An 18,957-nucleotide genomic window follows, 5' to 3' on the forward strand; every position below is an offset into this window, starting at 1 on the left:
ATTAATTCAAGCGCTTATTTCAAGCTGTGACTGAAACATCTTGGTTAGGCCTGTGTTGAAAAAATTGATTTCCCAATTCTAAATCGATTCTCATATTAATTCCTAAAAATCGATTCATATGTCTAAAGATCGATTTTTTGGGGATTTTTTTTCCTTTTATTTATTTATGTATTTTTTTTTTTTCATCATTACATTACAACTTTTGGTTATTTTTTTGTTTATCCCCAAAAAAGGAATGTTTTGTTGGACACGAGAATAACTGGTGCCATGTTTTTGCCTTTAAATATGTTTAAAGGTATGAAAACATTAAAGTGTTAGGTTATAGTTGCATAAATTGTCTATATTTCATTACTTTATATACTGTCTTGGGGTTACATTTGCAAAAAATGCTAAAAAAACAAATGCTCAAAAATTAAAAACCAAAATAGACCAAAAATGGAACAAATAAAAACGGAATGTGGGAAAAAATAAAACCGATTTCATCCGTCTCTGTTTCCTCCCTGGATCTGTTTGGTAATTCTGACCCACATGATGTTTCTGAAAGCAGTTCTATCAGCATTCTGGGAGCTGATTGGTCCTTACAGCATCATTAGCTGCAATACTTGCTGTTTAATATCAATATAATACTAATAGTAATATTTTGCATAACTACAGTCATATAATTCATGCAACAGCTCAAAAAACAGTTTTAATAACACTAACCCAAATCAATATCGGAATCGAATCGAATCAAATCTTGATAATCGATTCTGAATCTTATGAATCGGAATCGATTCTTGACATTTGAATCGATCCCCAGCCCTAATCGTAACCCACCCTAAGTTTTCTTAATTCCTTTTTCCGAATGTATTTCATACTCTGCTGATATGAGTTGTTTGGGTGACGGAGCGTCCTCTCGGTATGGACCGTATGCCGAGGAGGACGCAGCAGATGGGAAAACCCCGTGAACTGTGTCCATATCTCTGGCATGGCGTCAGACAGCCGACTGCGCCACATCCCACTCACCGCACAAACATGTGGCTCCACCTGACAACAGACAAGTGTTGACTCAGGGCGAGTCCTGCCCTCGTCCCCCCTATCTCATCAAGCCCTCGTTTCTAAAAAAGCTCATTTCAACTGAGCCCAATTCAGCTTAAGAGTCCGACTCGGTGGAGAAAAGCTTAATTTTTTGTCAAAAACAAGATTTCTAATCAAATTGCAAGGCCCTTTAATGAGTTGCTGAGCAGCTGCTCTAACGTCGAGTGTTGCTGTGTAAATAAATCCAGACTGAGAGTGTTCAAATATCGATAAAAACCTTCATAAATAATCATTGCTTTTTATGCAACATCGAACACCAAAAAGTTGGGTCCATATTAAAAATGAGAAGAAAAGAAAAGCAGTGATTCTTGTTTACGTACTAATATTCTCACTTGTTATTTCGCCCAATACTTAGGAGACACTTCTGGAACTGAAGGGGCTGAGCAGGGAAACATTTCAGGTGTTTATTTGTCCCGTTCCTCCTGTCGTACAGCTGTTTCCGGTCCAAGCTTTTTCTTTGAGTTATTCGTTATTCGCAGTACTGGAGATGAGGGGGGATGAGGGGGGATGAGGGGGGATGGCATCCCCACTGAAATAAAAACGGTCCAAATCATCCCCCTGTAAAACTGCCATCCCCCCTTTCCATCCCTTATGTCATTTCATCAATGAATGTGGTTTTACTGCTATTTCAACATTTAGAGTCATCACCAGAAAAATAACACCAGAAAAATGTGACAATTTTCAACTGTTTCAGGTAAATTTTCACTTGAAATAAGTAGGAAAATCTGCCAGTGGGACAAGATTTATCTTCTTATTACAAGCACGAAAAATCTTGTTCCACTGGCAGATTTTTCTACTTATTTTAAGTGAAAATCTACTTGAAACAGGTGAAAATTGTTTTTTACAGTGAGATTTAAGTGTAATGAGATTTTTTTTACTAAAATGAGACATTTTAACTAGAAATAAGACAAATATTCTTGTTAAGAGTTTTAGTTTTTGCAGTGATGCATTTTACTTATCCTGTGAAGGACAGAGTCATATTGATAAGTTCAGAAAAGTGTTTTTTATTGTTGTGTTTTGATGTATTTGATGTAAGCCCAGTGGATATTTAAAGCTTACAGAAGGCTGCGTTTAACTGCTGCTATGTCATTCCTGCAGTATTTCTGCAGGTGTTTTGGTCACTGCTATTATTTGTAATATATTATATTATTTTTAATCAGCACAAATTATCTGTCCCCATATGATAAAATCCACCATCCCCCCTGATTTTTTTTACAACTCGAGTACTGGTTATTCGTCTCTCTCTTACTTCTCTCCAGATGTGACACATTTAAAGCACCTGAAACAGGAACGAGGAACATTTCGGCCGTAAAATGGTCCATCCCGGAGAAGGCTGACATAAGGCTTCTTTTTTTGCACATTACATTTTTAATTGGAATTTGTGAATTTACTTCAGTGTTAACGGGAAAAGAATCTCTCGCCCCTTAAAAGGAATTAGACGTTTGTCCTTCCTGCACTGAAATTGTTCCAGGTTCCTTGAATAGTTTAAAGATGTCTTCAACACAGAGGGAAACATATGCTAATTCCTTCAAATCTTTCTTTGTTTTGAAAAACTTCATTAATTTTCTACCAAATTTGTTGCCAATCCAGAGATCTTCTGCAGATGTTTACGCCTTAAGGGTTGTCATGGATACTGTTTTATTCCAGATCATGATTACAATAACCTTTCATCATCACCTGTTTGAAATAACATCATTTCATTTACTATCGTATTGCCAGGACTAAATTGCTCAGATCAAAACTCTTCTCTTCTAAAAAGGGCCGTAGGCTTGAAATGGAGCAATGCTGAGGCAAAACATGAAATATATTTGTTTTAAAAACGATCAAATGTAAAGAAAGAACCACTTCAATTCAGCTGATTATTATTATTTGCATTCCACAAGCCATTCCAACATTCCTTGCATGAATAAATCATTGCTGCATGAAGCTACCGTACATGGATACGGCATTCTTGATAAGTTCAATCATCGATGCAAAGATGTTAGAAAGAGATCAATAGTAGAAACTAATGTCTCATCAAATATGCCCCTTTAGTCATCAGATACATATCACAGTCTTCTGGCGCCACAGAACTCAATATCAGTGATAAACGCTTCCTTCAAAACAATTGCAACATTTTTTAAACATTCTGCGACTTCGGATTTGACAGAACTTTTGATAAAATGTAGCAATCAAGGTTTACTTGATTCTTCCGACCGAGGATTAAGACAACAAGACGAAAAGATGCGACACGAAACCAAAACGTGTTCATACAATTTCAGCCTTTTTGGTTTGTTTGAAATGTTTTCCAATATCCATCCATCCATCCATCCATCCATCCATCCATCCATCCATCCATCCATCCGTACCCACTTCTTCTGGATACCGACCCAGCCGTCTACACTTTAACGTTATTGGAACGTCCAGTCCATTGCAAGTTGTTTTTTTGTTGATTATATGTTTGTAAAGTTCAGTCAGAATTTGTGGATATGTGTTCATTTTGTGTCTGATTTTCATCTTTTCTGTCCTATTTTGTGATTGCATATCCTTTTGCTCTATTTGAGTAACAAATACTTCACTTTATATTTGACTTTGCATTTATTCATGGTTGTTTAGTGTTTTGCAATGGTATCCATGTTTATTCAATCTCTTTTTTTCTCACTTTCCTCCATTTTTTTGCTGCTTTCCAGTACATATTTTGGTCATTTTTCCTTGGTACGGAAGTCTTTTTTGTACTTTTATTATCCCTTTCTTGTCATGAGCTTCTTTTCTTGTATATACAGTACTTTTGAGCTCATTTTGACATAAAAGCGAGCTCCCCACTTGACCCACTCAGTGATGAAGACAAGCTCCTTTTCCTTGGCCCCGGTTACTCACAGAGAGCCATCACGCAGGAGGGGACGTCACAGTACTCCCAGGAGATGGCGCTGTCATTTACCGTGTAGCACCACGGCTTCTTGTCCCCATCTGGGTTTCTGCACACACAGAAACACACAGGGCATGTGTGAATATGCGCCTCTGCCGCGTTTGTCGCTGGACAATACTTCATGAAATGCTGCTTCCAGACGGCTCTCAGGGACCCCGTCGGCTTCCATGCCAAAAATTGAAACCTTTTTCTGCTTTTGGCTGAGTCTCTCACACCTAAACATTATTTTTATTGAATTTAAATGAAATGCTGCAAGATTATAGTACGTAATATACTGTATGTCTTTTCCATCTTTTCCAGATGAACTAAAATTAAGTATAAATGATCAATCTGAGTCGAAAACCTCCAGATATATGTGTCCTTAAATTAAGAGTCTGCTTTTATTTAGTTATTCTTTGATGTTTTGACATTTTTGGACACGTATCATTTGCTGTGGGTATGTCACATGGCTGCTGGGTAGTCATAGAAACAACAATAGATAGAGAAGCAGGACAGTTAGAGTGGCAGAGATGAGACGCGGCTTTGCCATGTGCTTGTTTAATGCTCATGGTGGTTTCATGGTTGCTGCTGGCCTCGGACTACATGCTGTTTGAAGCCTCGTCCGCATGAGCGTCAGCTGTTGGCTCATTAAGATAAGGAGCAGCGAGCTTTTGCAGACTCATGGCAAAAAAGCTGTACATTGCAGCTTGAAAAGAGGAATATAATCAGAAAAGTATAAGGAAGTCTGGCTTTCCTGATAAGTGAGTTGGCATTGTAGTAGGGCTGGGCGATATGGACCAAAAGTCATATCTCGATATTTTGGCGATACTCGATATATATCGATATTTTTTCTGTGCCATAATTGGGGTTTCCCCCAAAGCATTATAGCATAGCATCATTAGCTTAATTTTTTTTCTGAGGCAAATCCTTAAAAGAACAGTCAGTTTTAATACAAAGCCTCGTGCCAAATGTCACACAGGTTCCTTTATTAACAGAGGTCTGCACTAGTGATGCACCGATTGTTCGGTAACCGAAATTGTTCGGCCGAAAATGGCAAAAAAACACTTTCGGTGTTCGGTGGAATAAGTGGGAAAAAAACCGAACAATTAATAACGGCGTTGTAAAATAAGGAAATAGACTGGCCGCTCCGTCCCGTAACGTTGCGTACTACATAAGTCGTTGGCCAACCAAAAACTAACCCCATAAGAATTTTACCTAACATTCACCAGGAGGTGGACCCAAAACAACATAATGCTGGGAAATTAAAACATTTTCATTTTTTTATGTTCAATAAATATTTTCTACCTTGTAATTTTGTAAAAGATTTTTTTCTTTGAAAAGCATGCCTAAATCAAATGTATTTGATTTATGCAATGGTGAAAAAATTGGCAAAATAAATGAAAAACTGCTGAAGAGCCATGTTCGGTATTGTTCGGTATTCGGCCAAGTGTTTATTATTATTTTCGGTTTCGGCCACAAATTTTCATTTCGGTGCATCACTAGTCTCCACAATATCAAAATATATAAAAAAATGAATAAAAAATAAACTGCCTGCATATATAGAATAAAAATGCTTCTTGAATAAAATAAAACAAATATCCCTTTCCTGCATAACAATTAAATTAAAATACACTGTGCAATTAATACAATGTAGACAGTAACAGGCAGACTTTTCCACTGAGGTTGACAGTTGTGCAAATAACAAAACATTTGTGCAAATATCAAATAAAACATTCAAGTCAATTTGTCACAAAATAAGCTATATCAAATCATTAAAAAAAATTATTTATTTTTTTTTAAATCGATATAAACGATATTGTCTCGTACCATATCGCGTTTGAAAATATATCGATATATATTAAAATCTCAATATATCGCCCAGCCCTACATTGTAGCAATCACCAGTGTCTCTTAATATCTGATTTTGGTTGCAACACCAGCTACTTAGCAGGATGTTTCAGTACACACACCTGCAGTAGGCATGCTCCCCGAGGCCCCTGAGGGCTGACGCAACCACTGTGCCCACATGGAGCTCGTCAAAGAGCAGATCGGAGTTCCAAGGCAGACACCGGGCGCCGGACACCGTGGTGCCCACCACTCCTCTGTAAGCTGTGCCCCTGCTGCTGTAGCACTCAGTCTCTGGCTCTGCATGCACATAAAACCACAGAGACACACAAAACAATCTCAACCCTGTCTCTTTTCAAGCCCATTTCTGCAGTGAAGCCTGGGCTTGCAAACAACATGAGCGTGTTCACTGTCCGCATTGGAGATGGAGACGTGTGTTGATGATGGCCGTCTTTAAAGAGCATATTGCAGGTTGGAGACCCCTGTGAATCAATGTGTAGGAAAATAATGTAGGAACTGAATTTTCATTGAAATACGCATAAATATATACTACAGTGACCTCCGGAGTTGTTTTTGTGAGAGTATTTTACTTCCACATCTGAAAAAGCTGAACCGGAAGTGACGTAGCGGGAGGGAGTGCGGTGAATTTCAACAATAGGAAAAATAATGGATCTTAATGTTAGTTGTGACGCTGAAGAGGTTGTGAATGTGTATTCACACCAATATGACGGGCCACAGCCTTATAATTACGAACCCATTAGTCCCCCCACGTTCTTTTGATTGACAGCTGAAACTCGCTTTTTAAAAGGCTGATTTATGGGTCCGCGTTACACCAACGCAGACCCTACGGCGTAGGGTACGCGGCGACGCACCGAACGCTGCGTGCGCCGCGTACCCTACACCGTAGGCTACGCCGTCGATTTTACGCGGAACCATAAATCCGCCTTTAATCACCGCAGCACCCGCCCGTGCTCCTGAAAGAAACTCCAAAAATAACTCCTAAAAGATGGGTGAGTACTTGTAATCTGTCTACGTTTGTACTTTCTAAACAGAAAACAAGCTTATTATCTTCTCTTTTTTCTGATTAAATGCATCCGAAATAGCCGGGTATTTTTTAAACCGAATATTTCCCCCCCTTCGTTTATAAAATAATTTGTATCCACATTACATCGTTGTTAAAAAAAAAAACCTTCCACACATAACCGAAGATCTGCGTTTTCGACCACATTCATAAGCATTCCAAACCTGTAGATCATCTGGTCTTCCGGCCTCTGAGCCCGAGTCCCCCGTGTCCCGCCACAGAGCTGCCACGTTAAATTGACGCTGCGCGTCGCCGCGTACCCTACGGTGTAGGCTCTGTGTCGGTGTAACGCAGTAAACGGTGGTCAAGAGCAGAGACCATTTATTTCATAAATAGCTTGGAGGACAGATGGTGGATCATCTGTAGTTCTGTAGTAAACAAAGGTCGCACGTTAGACGTCAGAATCAGAGCAGATTCTTGTTGTTTTGGAGCATAATGTGACGTTCGAAAACGCAAAACTGCTCTCTGTCTCTGTTTACACCAGGTCTACACGCATCTACATAAACGGAGTTTTCAAAAATCTTCCCTTTGCCGGGAGTTTTTTTAAACATTCGTTTATTTGCGTTTTCATGTGGATGACAGGTCCAAATGTAGGAAAATATCTTGGGTTTAGCAGATACCCGGCTACGTGTGTATGGGGTCTGGGCAGTCAGATGGGGCAGCTGTGGAGACGTCTCCCTGGTGTGGTGTCATATGACGCGGTGTTCGAAAACAAAAGCGTTTGTAGGAACTTGGCTAAAATCAGCCACTTTTTCCTCTGAATACGTGCCCTTATGTCTTGTAAAACATATTAAATCCTACATTAACTTCTCACATAGTCATTTTCACATAAGGTCAGGTATAATTTTTGAAAAAACCCTAACCTGCAATATGCTCTTTAACATTGGAATCAGTGGGAACATGGTGGAGAATGTTTGTACATGCATTTCGGGAAAGTTAACAACAGCTGAGCACAAGTGTAGCAGCTTCAGCTGCTGCCATTAATCAAACCATTATCAAACACGCATGCATGGACGCAGACGTGGTGCACAGACACGAATACGCGACGAGTGGCAACACGCCATTCAGCGGGCTGCAGTCTCCATCAAAAAAAAGGTAAAGCTCTTATTTTTCAGCCATAATCATTACACCTTTTTAGTCTTGTGAACGTTTTAAATGAGTGAAACTGAGTGGTGCAGTCTTACCGAGGCTGCAGTGAGGCCCGCCGTAGCCATTTTTGCAGTAACACACTTCCTTTCCAGTGGATGGGATCAGTCTACATGTCCCATCGTTCTGGCAGGGGTTTGTGCTGCACTCTGGACACATCGAGACACAGGATCCCATCTTAACGCTATTGACTCAAACCGTACAGTCCAGCATCGCTTAAGAGATACAAAAAGTGTCCCCGCTTTGCCACGTAGCCAGAGATGTGACGTCTCATGGATAAAAGTTTTAGCTGTAATTGTTAGCAGAGGTGTCAAGTAACAAAGTACAAATACTTTGTTACCTTACTTAAGTAGAAATTTTGGTTATCTATACTTCACTGACTGGAGTAATTATTTTTCAGACGACTTTTTACTTTTACTCCTTACATTTTCACGCAATTATCTGTACTTTTTACTCCTTACATTTTAAAAACAGCCTCGTTACTCTATTTCATTTCGGCCTTTAAATAAAAACTATCCAGTTAAATTGCTCCATCCGGATAGAGTGAATTTGGTTGTGGTTGTTGTGCTCAATAGTACACATATATGGTTCTTTAATATATTTGCATTATACTAAGATGCATTCATTTTCAATGGCTTTTGTCCTTAATGGCCTTTCCCCCCTTACATTAATTTTACTTTTATACTTAGTAGTTTTGAAACCAATACTTTTACTTGAGTAAAAAACTTGAGTTGATACTTCAACTTCTGCAGGAGTATTATTAAACTCTAGTATCTATACTTCTACCCGAGTAATGAATGTGAATACTGAAGACACCTCTGATTAGGTTAGGCAACATATTTGCAGGTTAGTGCATGTACCCAAATGGACAAAAGTCCCTTCATTCAACAACAGACCTCATCACAAAAAAAGTAGCGTTCAATTTCTGCAACAGCGGCCTAAAAAAGCCCCCCGGGTTTGTTTGTTTCTTTCCTGCGCTCTGATTGTGCTTGTTATTCATTTTGCCTCAGCTTTCCCCACAAGAAATATGACAAAAATCTTAAAAATCAGGTCACAGAATAGTGAAACATCTGTGTTATGTCCATCGCCGCACAGCCCTCTGCTCCCTAACAGCATAGTGGCAGATGAATCCACCTCCTGAGGGAAAGTCCTGCTTTTAGATGAGCTAGGAGATGTAACGGTCTCGGAGCAAGATAGAAAACAAAATAATCATCCGATTCTAAATGAAGACCGCAGCAATGAACAGTGGGTCGTGTTGGGAATGCAAGTGATAAATGAATTCATTCAAAAGCTGGAAGGGTTACGTGCTGGAATGCTGTCTGTCCCAGGGATCTGCTGGGATAGACTCCAGCAGCATCCCAGACAGCAAGAATCCCACATGTAATGATGGGAGGGGTCCACAAATGTGTGAAAGACTAGTTTGACGATTTCAGAGTAATGTTTCTCAATCTTTGGTGCGTGGTATCATTAAAGGATTAAGAAAACGTGGTGAGATCTCTGCACACAAGCGTTGGCCGATGCTGGCCCTAAAGTAAAGTAAAGTAAAGCTTCTGAAAACTATTGTCAGTTTCTATATTCTCCTTTTGTAAGGGTTGCCAAGGCATGATAATTTAGAGGAGGGTTTTTTGTTTTGCATCTCAACACAACCAATGGTTGGGGGCAAATGTGGGGTACTACATGATGGAGCTGGTCACCTTCCAGTTGGAGCCGGTTAACCTCTAAAAAGTTCATAATATAGTCAATTCTGAAATATTTGTACAGGTTTCGGAGCAGCATATCCTATGTTTTTCAGGGAGAGTCTTGCTCATTTCAGCAAAGCAATGCTAATATTTTTACAAAACGTCTCTGGAGTAAAGGATTCCAGGTACAACGCTGACTTTACTGAAGTACAGAGCTTTAACACATATAAATATATCTGAACATTTTACTTTTAGAGCAGGGGTCTGCAACCCGCGGCTCTAGAGCTGCATATGGCTCTTTAGCGCCGCCCTAGTGGCTCCCTGGAACTTTTTCAAAAATGTTTGACATTTTTTTCTTCTTTTTTTTCTTTTTTTCTCTTTTTTTCTTTTTTCTTCTTTTTTTCTTCTTTTTTCCTTTTTTTCTTCCTTTTTCCTTTCCTTTTTAATCTCGGCATTTCAACTTTTTTCTCAACATTTTGACTTTTCTCTCGACATTTCGACTTTTTTCTCGTCATTTCAACTTTTTTCTCGACATTTCGACTTTTTTCTCGACATTTCGACTTTTTCTCGAAATTTGGAATATTTCCTCAACATTTCAACTTTTTTCTCGACATTTTGCCATTTGCCTTCATTCTAAGGCTTATACAAGACAATTCATTTTTTGCGACTCCAGACATAGGCTATTTGTTTTTTGTGTTTTTGGTCCAATATGGCTCTTTCAACATTTTGGGTTGTTTTAGAGCTACAACTGGTCTTCTGAGTCGTAAAAGGAGGGAGAATGCAATGCAGTCAGTAACATGCATGTCACAACTTATTAACAAAGGGTCAAATTCAAAAACAATATCTAGATTGGGCTTTAAATGATTTGCAAATCATTGCATACTGTTTTAACTGTCATGTTCTTACTTTTAAGCGATGAAAAGGGGGGATTTTTTTCCCTCTTTTTGCGTGACAGTGTAAAATGAGCCCATACCGTCATGAAAAGAGAAACTGTTTCAGTTGAAGGAGCATGACAACACCCCACTGCCTATCTCTCTTTTATGCCAAAGAATCTGTTAAAAGCTCATGCACATCCCTCCGCGGAGATGAAAAGCGCAGTATGGCCCCACGGGGTGTGTCCTATAACACCTTTCCTGAGTCACAGTGAGTCATATAATCTGCCTTTTCTTCAATGGAGAGGGTACTCTTGTAACTATGGGGCTGAGATCAAAGAAAGGGTAGGGCCCTTTCTTCTCGTCTTCTGCTATGAGAGGGTTTTTTTTCCCGTTTTTTTTGGAGGGAAAAAAAAAGCTATTTCTTCAGGCTGGGAGGAGACCTGACACTATTTTAATTTTCTGTTTTAGCTTTTGCAAAAAACCCTTGTTTTGTTTGTTGTCCATGATATGTCTCCTGGACATGTGGCTCATTCTTGGGTTTGCTGGTTGTCAAAGTGAAGTGTGTTTTTTACTGTAAAAAACAAGACATGAGCAAAGGCAGAGAGCGCGTCTTACTTGTGTAGTGGACTCTCTCACACTTGATCTCCCCGGCTGCACATGTGCATTGTTCCACATTACGAAGGTGAATTCGTCCCCAAGACTCTCCGATGTCATAGTGGCGCGAGTGTTTGGTTTCAAAGCATTTCTCTGCAAAAGACAACAGATTGAAATGTAAGAGGGGATTAAAGAGCTTAATGGAGTGCACTGAGCTAATCTGTTTATGCATTCAAAGTGGACCTGGACTGGGCTGGTTTTTTTGTGCGTTGTTTATGTTTCACTATTTTAGTTGCAAGCGATTTTAATGATTTCCAATACCCGGTTTACCAATGACTTAGAACTAATTGTCTATTCTTTAACTTCTCTGAGACATAAGAAAAAGAAAAGAAAGATGAAAATGTTTCGAAAAACATTTCTTCATCACTCACATCCAACGTTTAAAGTAACATTGAAGCAACGCTGCATGTCATTATGGCCTTAAAATTTCAAAATTGTTTCACTGACTTTTACCGATGTTTTTTTTTTTTTTTTTTTAATGTTGAACTTGAACGATACATCTTAGAAGGCCTGTGTTGAAAAAATCGATTTCCCAATTCTAAATCAATTCTCATATTAATTCCTAAAAATCAATTCATATGTCTAAAGATCGATTTTTTTTTATTTTTATTTTTTTTCCATCATTACATTACAACTTTTGGTTATTTTTTTTGTTTATCCCCAAAAAAGGAATGTTTTGTTGGACACGAGAATAACTGGTGCCATATTTTTGCCTTTAAATATGTTTAAATGTATGAAAACATTAAAGTGTTAGGTTATAATTGCATAAATTGTCTATATTTCATTACTTTATATACTGTCTTGGGGTTACAGTTGCAAAAAATGCTAAAAACCAAATGCTCAAAAATTAAAAACCAAAATGGGCCGAAAACGGAACAAATAAAAACGGAATGTGAGAAAAAGTAAAACAGATTTCATCCGTCTCTGTTTCCTCCCTGGATCTGTTTGGTAATTCTGACCCACATGTTTCTGAAAGCAGTTCTATCAGCATTCTGGGAGCTGATTGGTCCTTAGAGCATCATTAGCTGCAATACTTGCTGTTTAATCTCAATATAATTGATAGTAGTAATATTTTGCATAACTACAGTCATATAATTCATGCAACAACTCAAAAAACAGTTTTAATAACACTAACCCAAATCAATATCGGAATCAAATCGGATCGAATCAAATCTTGATAATCGATTCTGAATCTTAAGAATCGGAATCAAATTGATTCTTGACATTTGAATCGATCCCCAGCCCTACATCTTAGTCTTAAATAATCAAGTGTTAATAACAACAAAGGACACATACTTTGCTCACAGCGTTTCCCGGTGAAGCTGTCGGGACAGGAGCACTTGACGGAGCCCGTGTGAGGCGTCGGCGTACACACGCCTCCATTCTGACACGGATTCACCTGACACGGATCTGCGGCTCTGCGAGGACCTGGGGCCGAGTCTAAAACACGTCAAAAAGGGGGAAAAAAAGGCAGTGAGAGAAGAAATGAAAGCTTCCCTCCATCTGTGCTGCAGGCAGCGTCGATAAACTGACCTTGTAGGTGACGTTTCTCTTGAGCGCAGATGCCCCACTGTCTGTCCCGATCAAAGTTGTGTGTGACAGAACACCTGGCAGGAAGGAAACACACTCACCATTTAGTCATTATAAAGTAAATAAACAACAGCGTTAGGCAATATGTACAAATCTAGGGAATTCCACTGACGTAAAGGATTTATTTTGAGACAAAGTCTTATTTCACCAAAACACGCAACCCATTCCCATGTTTAAATTAACTTTAACTTGAAATAATACCAAAAAAAAGCTTGAGTTATTCTGTTCTCACTTTAGTGCCACAACGATCACCAGAAAGGAGCTTTTAAAAGGAAAAGCGCTCCTCGTCTGTGACCTTCTCATTCACATTCATATACCGATATATTCACTGTTACTCATTGATTCATGTGGAGGTCAGGAGGTCTCGGAGCGCAGCGTTCAGTTCCTGTTAACTCGCATCACGACTCTGCTTTCATGACACGACTATTGTGCTGGCTCTGTGCGGGAGGACCTATCTCATCCCTAACATTAGCCAAAATCTGGGAATGAATTCATTAACGTGTGAGCAAACTAAACAAATTAATCGACTCTCTCCTCGTTGTTTTATCTACACGTGAGGCAAAGGGATCAGATTATGTCAGAGTAGCATGATGAGCCCAAGTGTGACTTCATGGATAGTTTGTGTTTTTTCACGATGCTGTTCCAGACTTAAGACAACCCAACTTTAAATAGGGGTCAAAATGATTTGAATCGAAGCTGTTAAATGAGATCAGAATATGCTTTTACAGTAAAATTAGAATTCATGTTAGCACAGGGGGCAATGGAGCGAGGTGAAAAAATCGGGTAAGTTAGTAAAGTACAAGTAAAGTACTACTTTAAAGGAGCATGAGGCTCCTTTTAAGAAATGAGACTCTCTAGCGCCACCCTTCACCATGACGGCCGTTGGGGGTACTGCAGCCAACAGTGAAGCCGGCACGGGAGAACGGGGAGAACGAGCATGCAGCGTCATGTGACGTCACATCCACAGGACAGCGCGGGAAATTCCGGCCCGGAATTGCAGCACATTTTGCAGCACACAGCCTGTTCAAGGCAACGGAGAGATACACTAGAGGAAACATTCTTTTGGGTTTGGAACGCTTCATCTGACATTATTACTAGAAAACTGAAAACGTATACGAATTCTTTTCATAAATCCTGCCTCCATCCGGCCTCATGCTCCTTTAACTACCAACATAAAACAAGGCAGCAGCGATTTGAAGGAGATGCCTGCACGAACAGCCCTTTTTAAACACTTTCTGTACACTTACAAAGTTCAATTTAGAGTACTGAGTAACTGTTGAGTAACCTCTGATTTATTTTTTAACACAACCATTCAAACAAACAAAAGTACAAAATAATCATCTTCAGGCAAATTAAATCAATAAAATAATAAAATAAATTAGAATTAATAAAAAATAAAAAATAGCTTAAATTAAAATAATCTTAAAGTAAATTCAAGTACTTTAATAAATAATAAAATAAATAAAATAATAACAGAATAAAAAAATAGATTAAGCACAAGTAGCACAAAATTTCCAGCCTTTGTACTTTTCTTTTTTAACCAGGCAGAACTAGAACAAACATGAACTCATAGAAACTCTGTGTGTGTTTGAGTCTGTGTAAATGTGACAAAACATGCAAAAACAAACATTTTTCCCAAAGAATCACCCAGTGATGTCATGAGATAAAATAAAATAAAAGTAACAGCTCAACGTAGCCTAATGTAGCGGAGTAAGAGTAACAGTTTCTTCTTCACAAATCTACTCAAATAAAAGTAAAAAGTATAGTGATTCAAAACTACTCCTTAAAGTACAAAATTTCCCAAAACTTACTCAAGTAAATGTAACGGAGTAAATGTAACTCGTTACTACCCACCTCTGAGTAGCTATAAGTAAGTTACATTAACTCCCATGACAATTTATAATCTGTTCTTTTAATCCCTAATTCAAGTTTACACACCTCACTGGCTAAATGTAACTATACAATTACAGATGTTTTAAGTGTGAAATGTTCCTTAAACACTGTTTGATGGAAATTATCCACAGAAGGCCTCAGGGCGGTTCACAGTTTTCACCTTTATGTAGATTAAAAGTCAAAGTGCTGACCAAATATGGCATTGTGAATTGTGTCAGCCGTCCACGTTTCTCAACAACAGCATTCCTCTGCATTGTTAACAACACATAATCAAAAACGCTGAGATCATGAGCTCATCGCGGGGGAAACACGCGGGGCCATATTGCAGACATGTAGGTGGACAAAAGATGTTGGCCCACATATAATTGCATATACGTCGCTCCAACTTGTTGACACCCACCCTCCCTGTCTCAACTTCAAGTAATGATGACTGAAAAGCCCTTCAGCAACTATCATGTTGTTGTTTCCAAAATAATAAAAAAGATGCTGTTGCCATGTTAGAATCTGGCCCAATAAAAAAAAAAAAAAAAAAAACTCCATTACGGTTTTATTGTGGCAGCTGTTTATACACCCCACGGATGATTTGTGAGCGGTAAATGTAAAACTGTCTGTATTTATCTTATGCAACCTTTAAAAAAACGGTTGATTACGATAATGCTGTATTGTGATAAAATGATGACTCAAAGTGCCGCCGACGAGTCAGCAATAAGCAATTCCTCCAAGCCTTTTGGCTCTCACCCCGCTAAAATTTAAGCTGCCATCACAATATTGCATAAATCCCTCAATCGCTGCCAGCTGTAATTAGGTCTAACTACACACCCCAACTTACTCAAAGCATCAGCATCCTTCAATAAATCCCTGATGTTTCTGCAACATATTTGTCTTTTTACTCTTTAAATGTTATGCTGAAATCGTGCATGAGGCAATTGTGAGGTGTGTGTGTGTGTGTGTGTGTGTGTGTGTGTGTGTGTGTGTGTGTGTGTGTGTGTGTGTGTGTGTGTGTGTGTGTGTGTGTGTGTGTGTGTGTGTGTGTGTGTGTGTGTGCAGAGGTGGTAGTAACGAGTTACATTTACTCCGTTACATTTACTTGAGTAAGTTTTGGGAGATTTTGTACTTTTAGGAGTAGTTTTGAATCACTATACTTTTTACTTTTACTTGAGTAGATTTGTGAAGAAGAAACTGTTACTCTTACTCCGCTACATTAGGCTACGTTGAGCTGTTACTTTTCTTTTATCCCTTTTATCCGCGTATGCTTCAATCTCATGACATCACTGGGTGATTCTTTGGGAAAAATGTTTGTTTTTGCATGTTTTGTCACATTTACACAGACTCAAACACACACATTATATTTATATGAGTTCATGGGCTTGTTCTAGTTCTGCCTGGTTAAAAAAGAAAAGTACAAAGGCTTGAAATTTTGTGCTACTTGTGCTTAATTTATTTTTTTATTCTGTTATTAATTTATTTATTTTTTCTTCCTTTATTAGTCCCACAACGGGGAAATTATTTCTCTGCATTTAACCCATCTCTAATTAGACTAGAGAGCAGTGGGCTGCCATATGAACGGCGCCCGGGATTTATTAAAGTACTTGAATTTCCTTTAAGATTATTTTAATTTAAGCTATTTTTTATCTTTTATTAATTTTAATTTATTTTATTGATTTAATTTGCCTGAAGATGATTATTTTGTACTTTTGTCTGTTTGAATGGTTGTGTTGAAAAATAAATCAGACGTTATTCAACAGTTACTCAGTACTTGAGTAGTTTTTTCACCAAGTACTTTTTTACTTTTACTCAAGTAATTATTTGCATGACTACTTTTTACTTCTACTTGAATCATATTATTCTGAAGTAACAGTACTTTTACTTGAGTATAATTTTTGGCTACTCTACCCAGCTCTGTGTGTGTGTGACGTAAAGTGAGTGAGTCTCCAGACAACCACAACATGATGAAGCAGCTTTAGAAGCGCACACACACACACACACACACACACACACACACACACACACACACACACACACACACACACACACACACACAAACACAAACACAAACACAAACACACACACACACACACACACACACACACACACACACACACACACACACACACACTGCTGACTGTTAGTGTATCCAGGACAATTAGCTGTTTGATAAGGACTCACCATGATCTGGAGGATGAGATGGTGATGCATTTATGATGAATCCGTCCCCCCAGACGAAATGGAAACTTGCATTCTTTGCCGGTTGTGGTGAAAACTGAAAACAGAGCAAAATTTGATTCTCATCATATAGCAGTGGAAAAGCAAAACAAACAAAAAAAAAACACTGAGCAATAGAAACAGAAACTGTCATTCTTGCATGTATTTCACACTAGAGTCCTCCTTTCAGATTGAGCATGAATAGGCAACATTTACACTCAAACAAGTCAAGTCGACACACCAGCAAAAAACATACCTTTCTCTTTCTTTACGCTTGACTCCACTGTTTCAAGACCAGGCTTTAAAACACTCTGAAAAAAGGGGAATTAGAAGATGTTATTTCACTCCTACATATTTTGTTCCCCCGCACGCACGCACTCAGATAAAGCTTCAAACTTACCGCTCCAGCAGCGAGAACAAGTGTCAGAACGAGCAGCGTGAAGTGTGCCATGAGGAAAAAAGTCTGCACCCGTCAGTCCCCCTTTGCGTGCGGAGAAGTTTATTTCCTCAAGTCGGAATAAACGTCGGGAGGTCTGTCACGTTTTTATCTGTCAGTTTCAGGCTGCTTTTTTCGTCATCGGAAACGTGGGAAACCCTGCATGTATTGTCCTGTCCCCGTCCCTCACTGCTGCAGCTGTGTTGAGTAATGCCGTGACGTCACGGGGCTGGTTTGACTGGAGGCAGCGCGAACCCTGGCTGGTGTCTCCCATCACCTCCACACACACGGCCCGCTGGAGCTCAAACCTGAGGGAGGGAGACCAAACTTTCTCCAGAGAAGAGGCGTTATGTCAGGACTATCTCTGGTTACACACAAAAATACAAGTTGTTTTTTGAGGCGGGAGAGCAAGCAAGGCTGGATTATCCATATACTGAACCGGGCGAGCGCCCAGGGCCACCCAGCCAATGAGGGGGCACCAAATCAAATGACTAACTGGACCATATGAATAGAATATAATTGAATAGAATACTTTATTGTCAATATACCTGGGTAGAGTATAAGAAATATAAATAAATATGAATAATATAAACATATAAAAAAGGTTAAGGTGCATTTGAATAGTGAAATTAAGATCCTATTTACAGATAATAACATATACTGTAGTTACGCATGTGGCGGAATATTGCACAGATAGTCCGGGAAAAAGTATTGCACGGTAAAAACAGTGATTGCACATGAAGGCATTCACATTTTGTTCAGGGCGGTTATGGCTTTTGGGAAAAAGTCTGTTAGTTTTTGACCTGATGTGTCGTATTTTGTTATTTTCTCTATATATTTGCTGGAAGAGGAGCAAACAGGTACAGCAGTAACCATTGATATAATAAAAATACTTGAAAATAAAATAATAATATTAATAATAATAAGAATAATTAAAGCTGCAAGCAGCGATGAACAGGCCCTCGCATGCAATTTCCACCCATAAAGACCAAGGACTCAAAACTAAGTCCGATGACACCACCCACGACTCTTTATGTCAAACCATTCAAAAGTTATGTCAGAAAGTAGGAACTATCAAATATCGACCAATCAGAAGAAGGGGCTGGGCTAATTTGCACCAATTATGTTCAAGGACTCAAAACCGAGTCCAATGACACCACCCACGACTGTCTATATCAAACCATTCAAAATTGATGGCATAAAGTAGGAACTATCAAATATGGACCAATCAGATGAAGGGGGGGGGGTGCGCTTTTTGGCGTCTATCGTCGCCACGGTAACGCTTTTGACTGAGAAAAGTAATGCCCATCGTCGCAGGATAGAGACACATATTTTGATGTATAACACACCTGGGTGCACGTTACGGTTCGAGCGAAGAAACAGCCAAAGAAATGGCATAAATTGCGGCAAAATTACACGATTAATTGAAAATGGCCGACTTCCTGTTGGGTTTCGGCCATGGCGCCAAGAGACTTTTCTTTAAGTTGCGACATGATACAGGTGTGTACCGATTTTCGTGCATGTACATCAAGCCGTATTGTGGGGCTTGAGGCACAAAGTTTTCTAGGGGGCGCTGGTGAGTGGGGTATGTTTCT

The 18,957-nt window shown here is 39.1% G+C and overlaps 1 protein-coding gene across 2 annotated transcripts in view; it reads right to left on the reverse strand.

Moving 5' to 3' along the window:
• The window catches only part of LOC133420062 (hepatocyte growth factor activator), a 29,348-nt gene extending 11,833 nt beyond the window's left edge, over positions 1 to 17,515 (reverse strand). Inside the window, exons 1-9 of one of the 2 annotated variants that reach the window (XM_061709625.1) lie at positions 17,327 to 17,515; positions 17,183 to 17,237; positions 16,891 to 16,984; positions 12,775 to 12,848; positions 12,538 to 12,681; positions 11,203 to 11,334; positions 8,072 to 8,182; positions 5,932 to 6,106; positions 3,934 to 4,031 (exon numbers count right to left, since the gene is read on the reverse strand). In XM_061709625.1, coding sequence (XP_061565609.1) covers positions 3,934 to 4,031; positions 5,932 to 6,106; positions 8,072 to 8,182; positions 11,203 to 11,334; positions 12,538 to 12,681; positions 12,775 to 12,848; positions 16,891 to 16,984; positions 17,183 to 17,237; positions 17,327 to 17,377 — 934 coding nt within the window. In that variant the 5' untranslated portion in view covers positions 17,378 to 17,515. The remainder of the gene's footprint in view (positions 1 to 3,933; positions 4,032 to 5,931; positions 6,107 to 8,071; positions 8,183 to 11,202; positions 11,335 to 12,537; positions 12,682 to 12,774; positions 12,849 to 16,890; positions 16,985 to 17,182; positions 17,238 to 17,326) is intronic. The other variant, XM_061709627.1, reaches the window with a different exon arrangement.
• Between the last annotated feature and the right edge of the window lie 1,442 nt (positions 17,516 to 18,957).

The sequence above is a fragment of the Cololabis saira genome, chromosome 20 (assembly GCF_033807715.1).
Source record: "Cololabis saira isolate AMF1-May2022 chromosome 20, fColSai1.1, whole genome shotgun sequence".
NCBI classification, from domain to species: domain Eukaryota; kingdom Metazoa; phylum Chordata; class Actinopteri; order Beloniformes; family Belonidae; genus Cololabis; species Cololabis saira.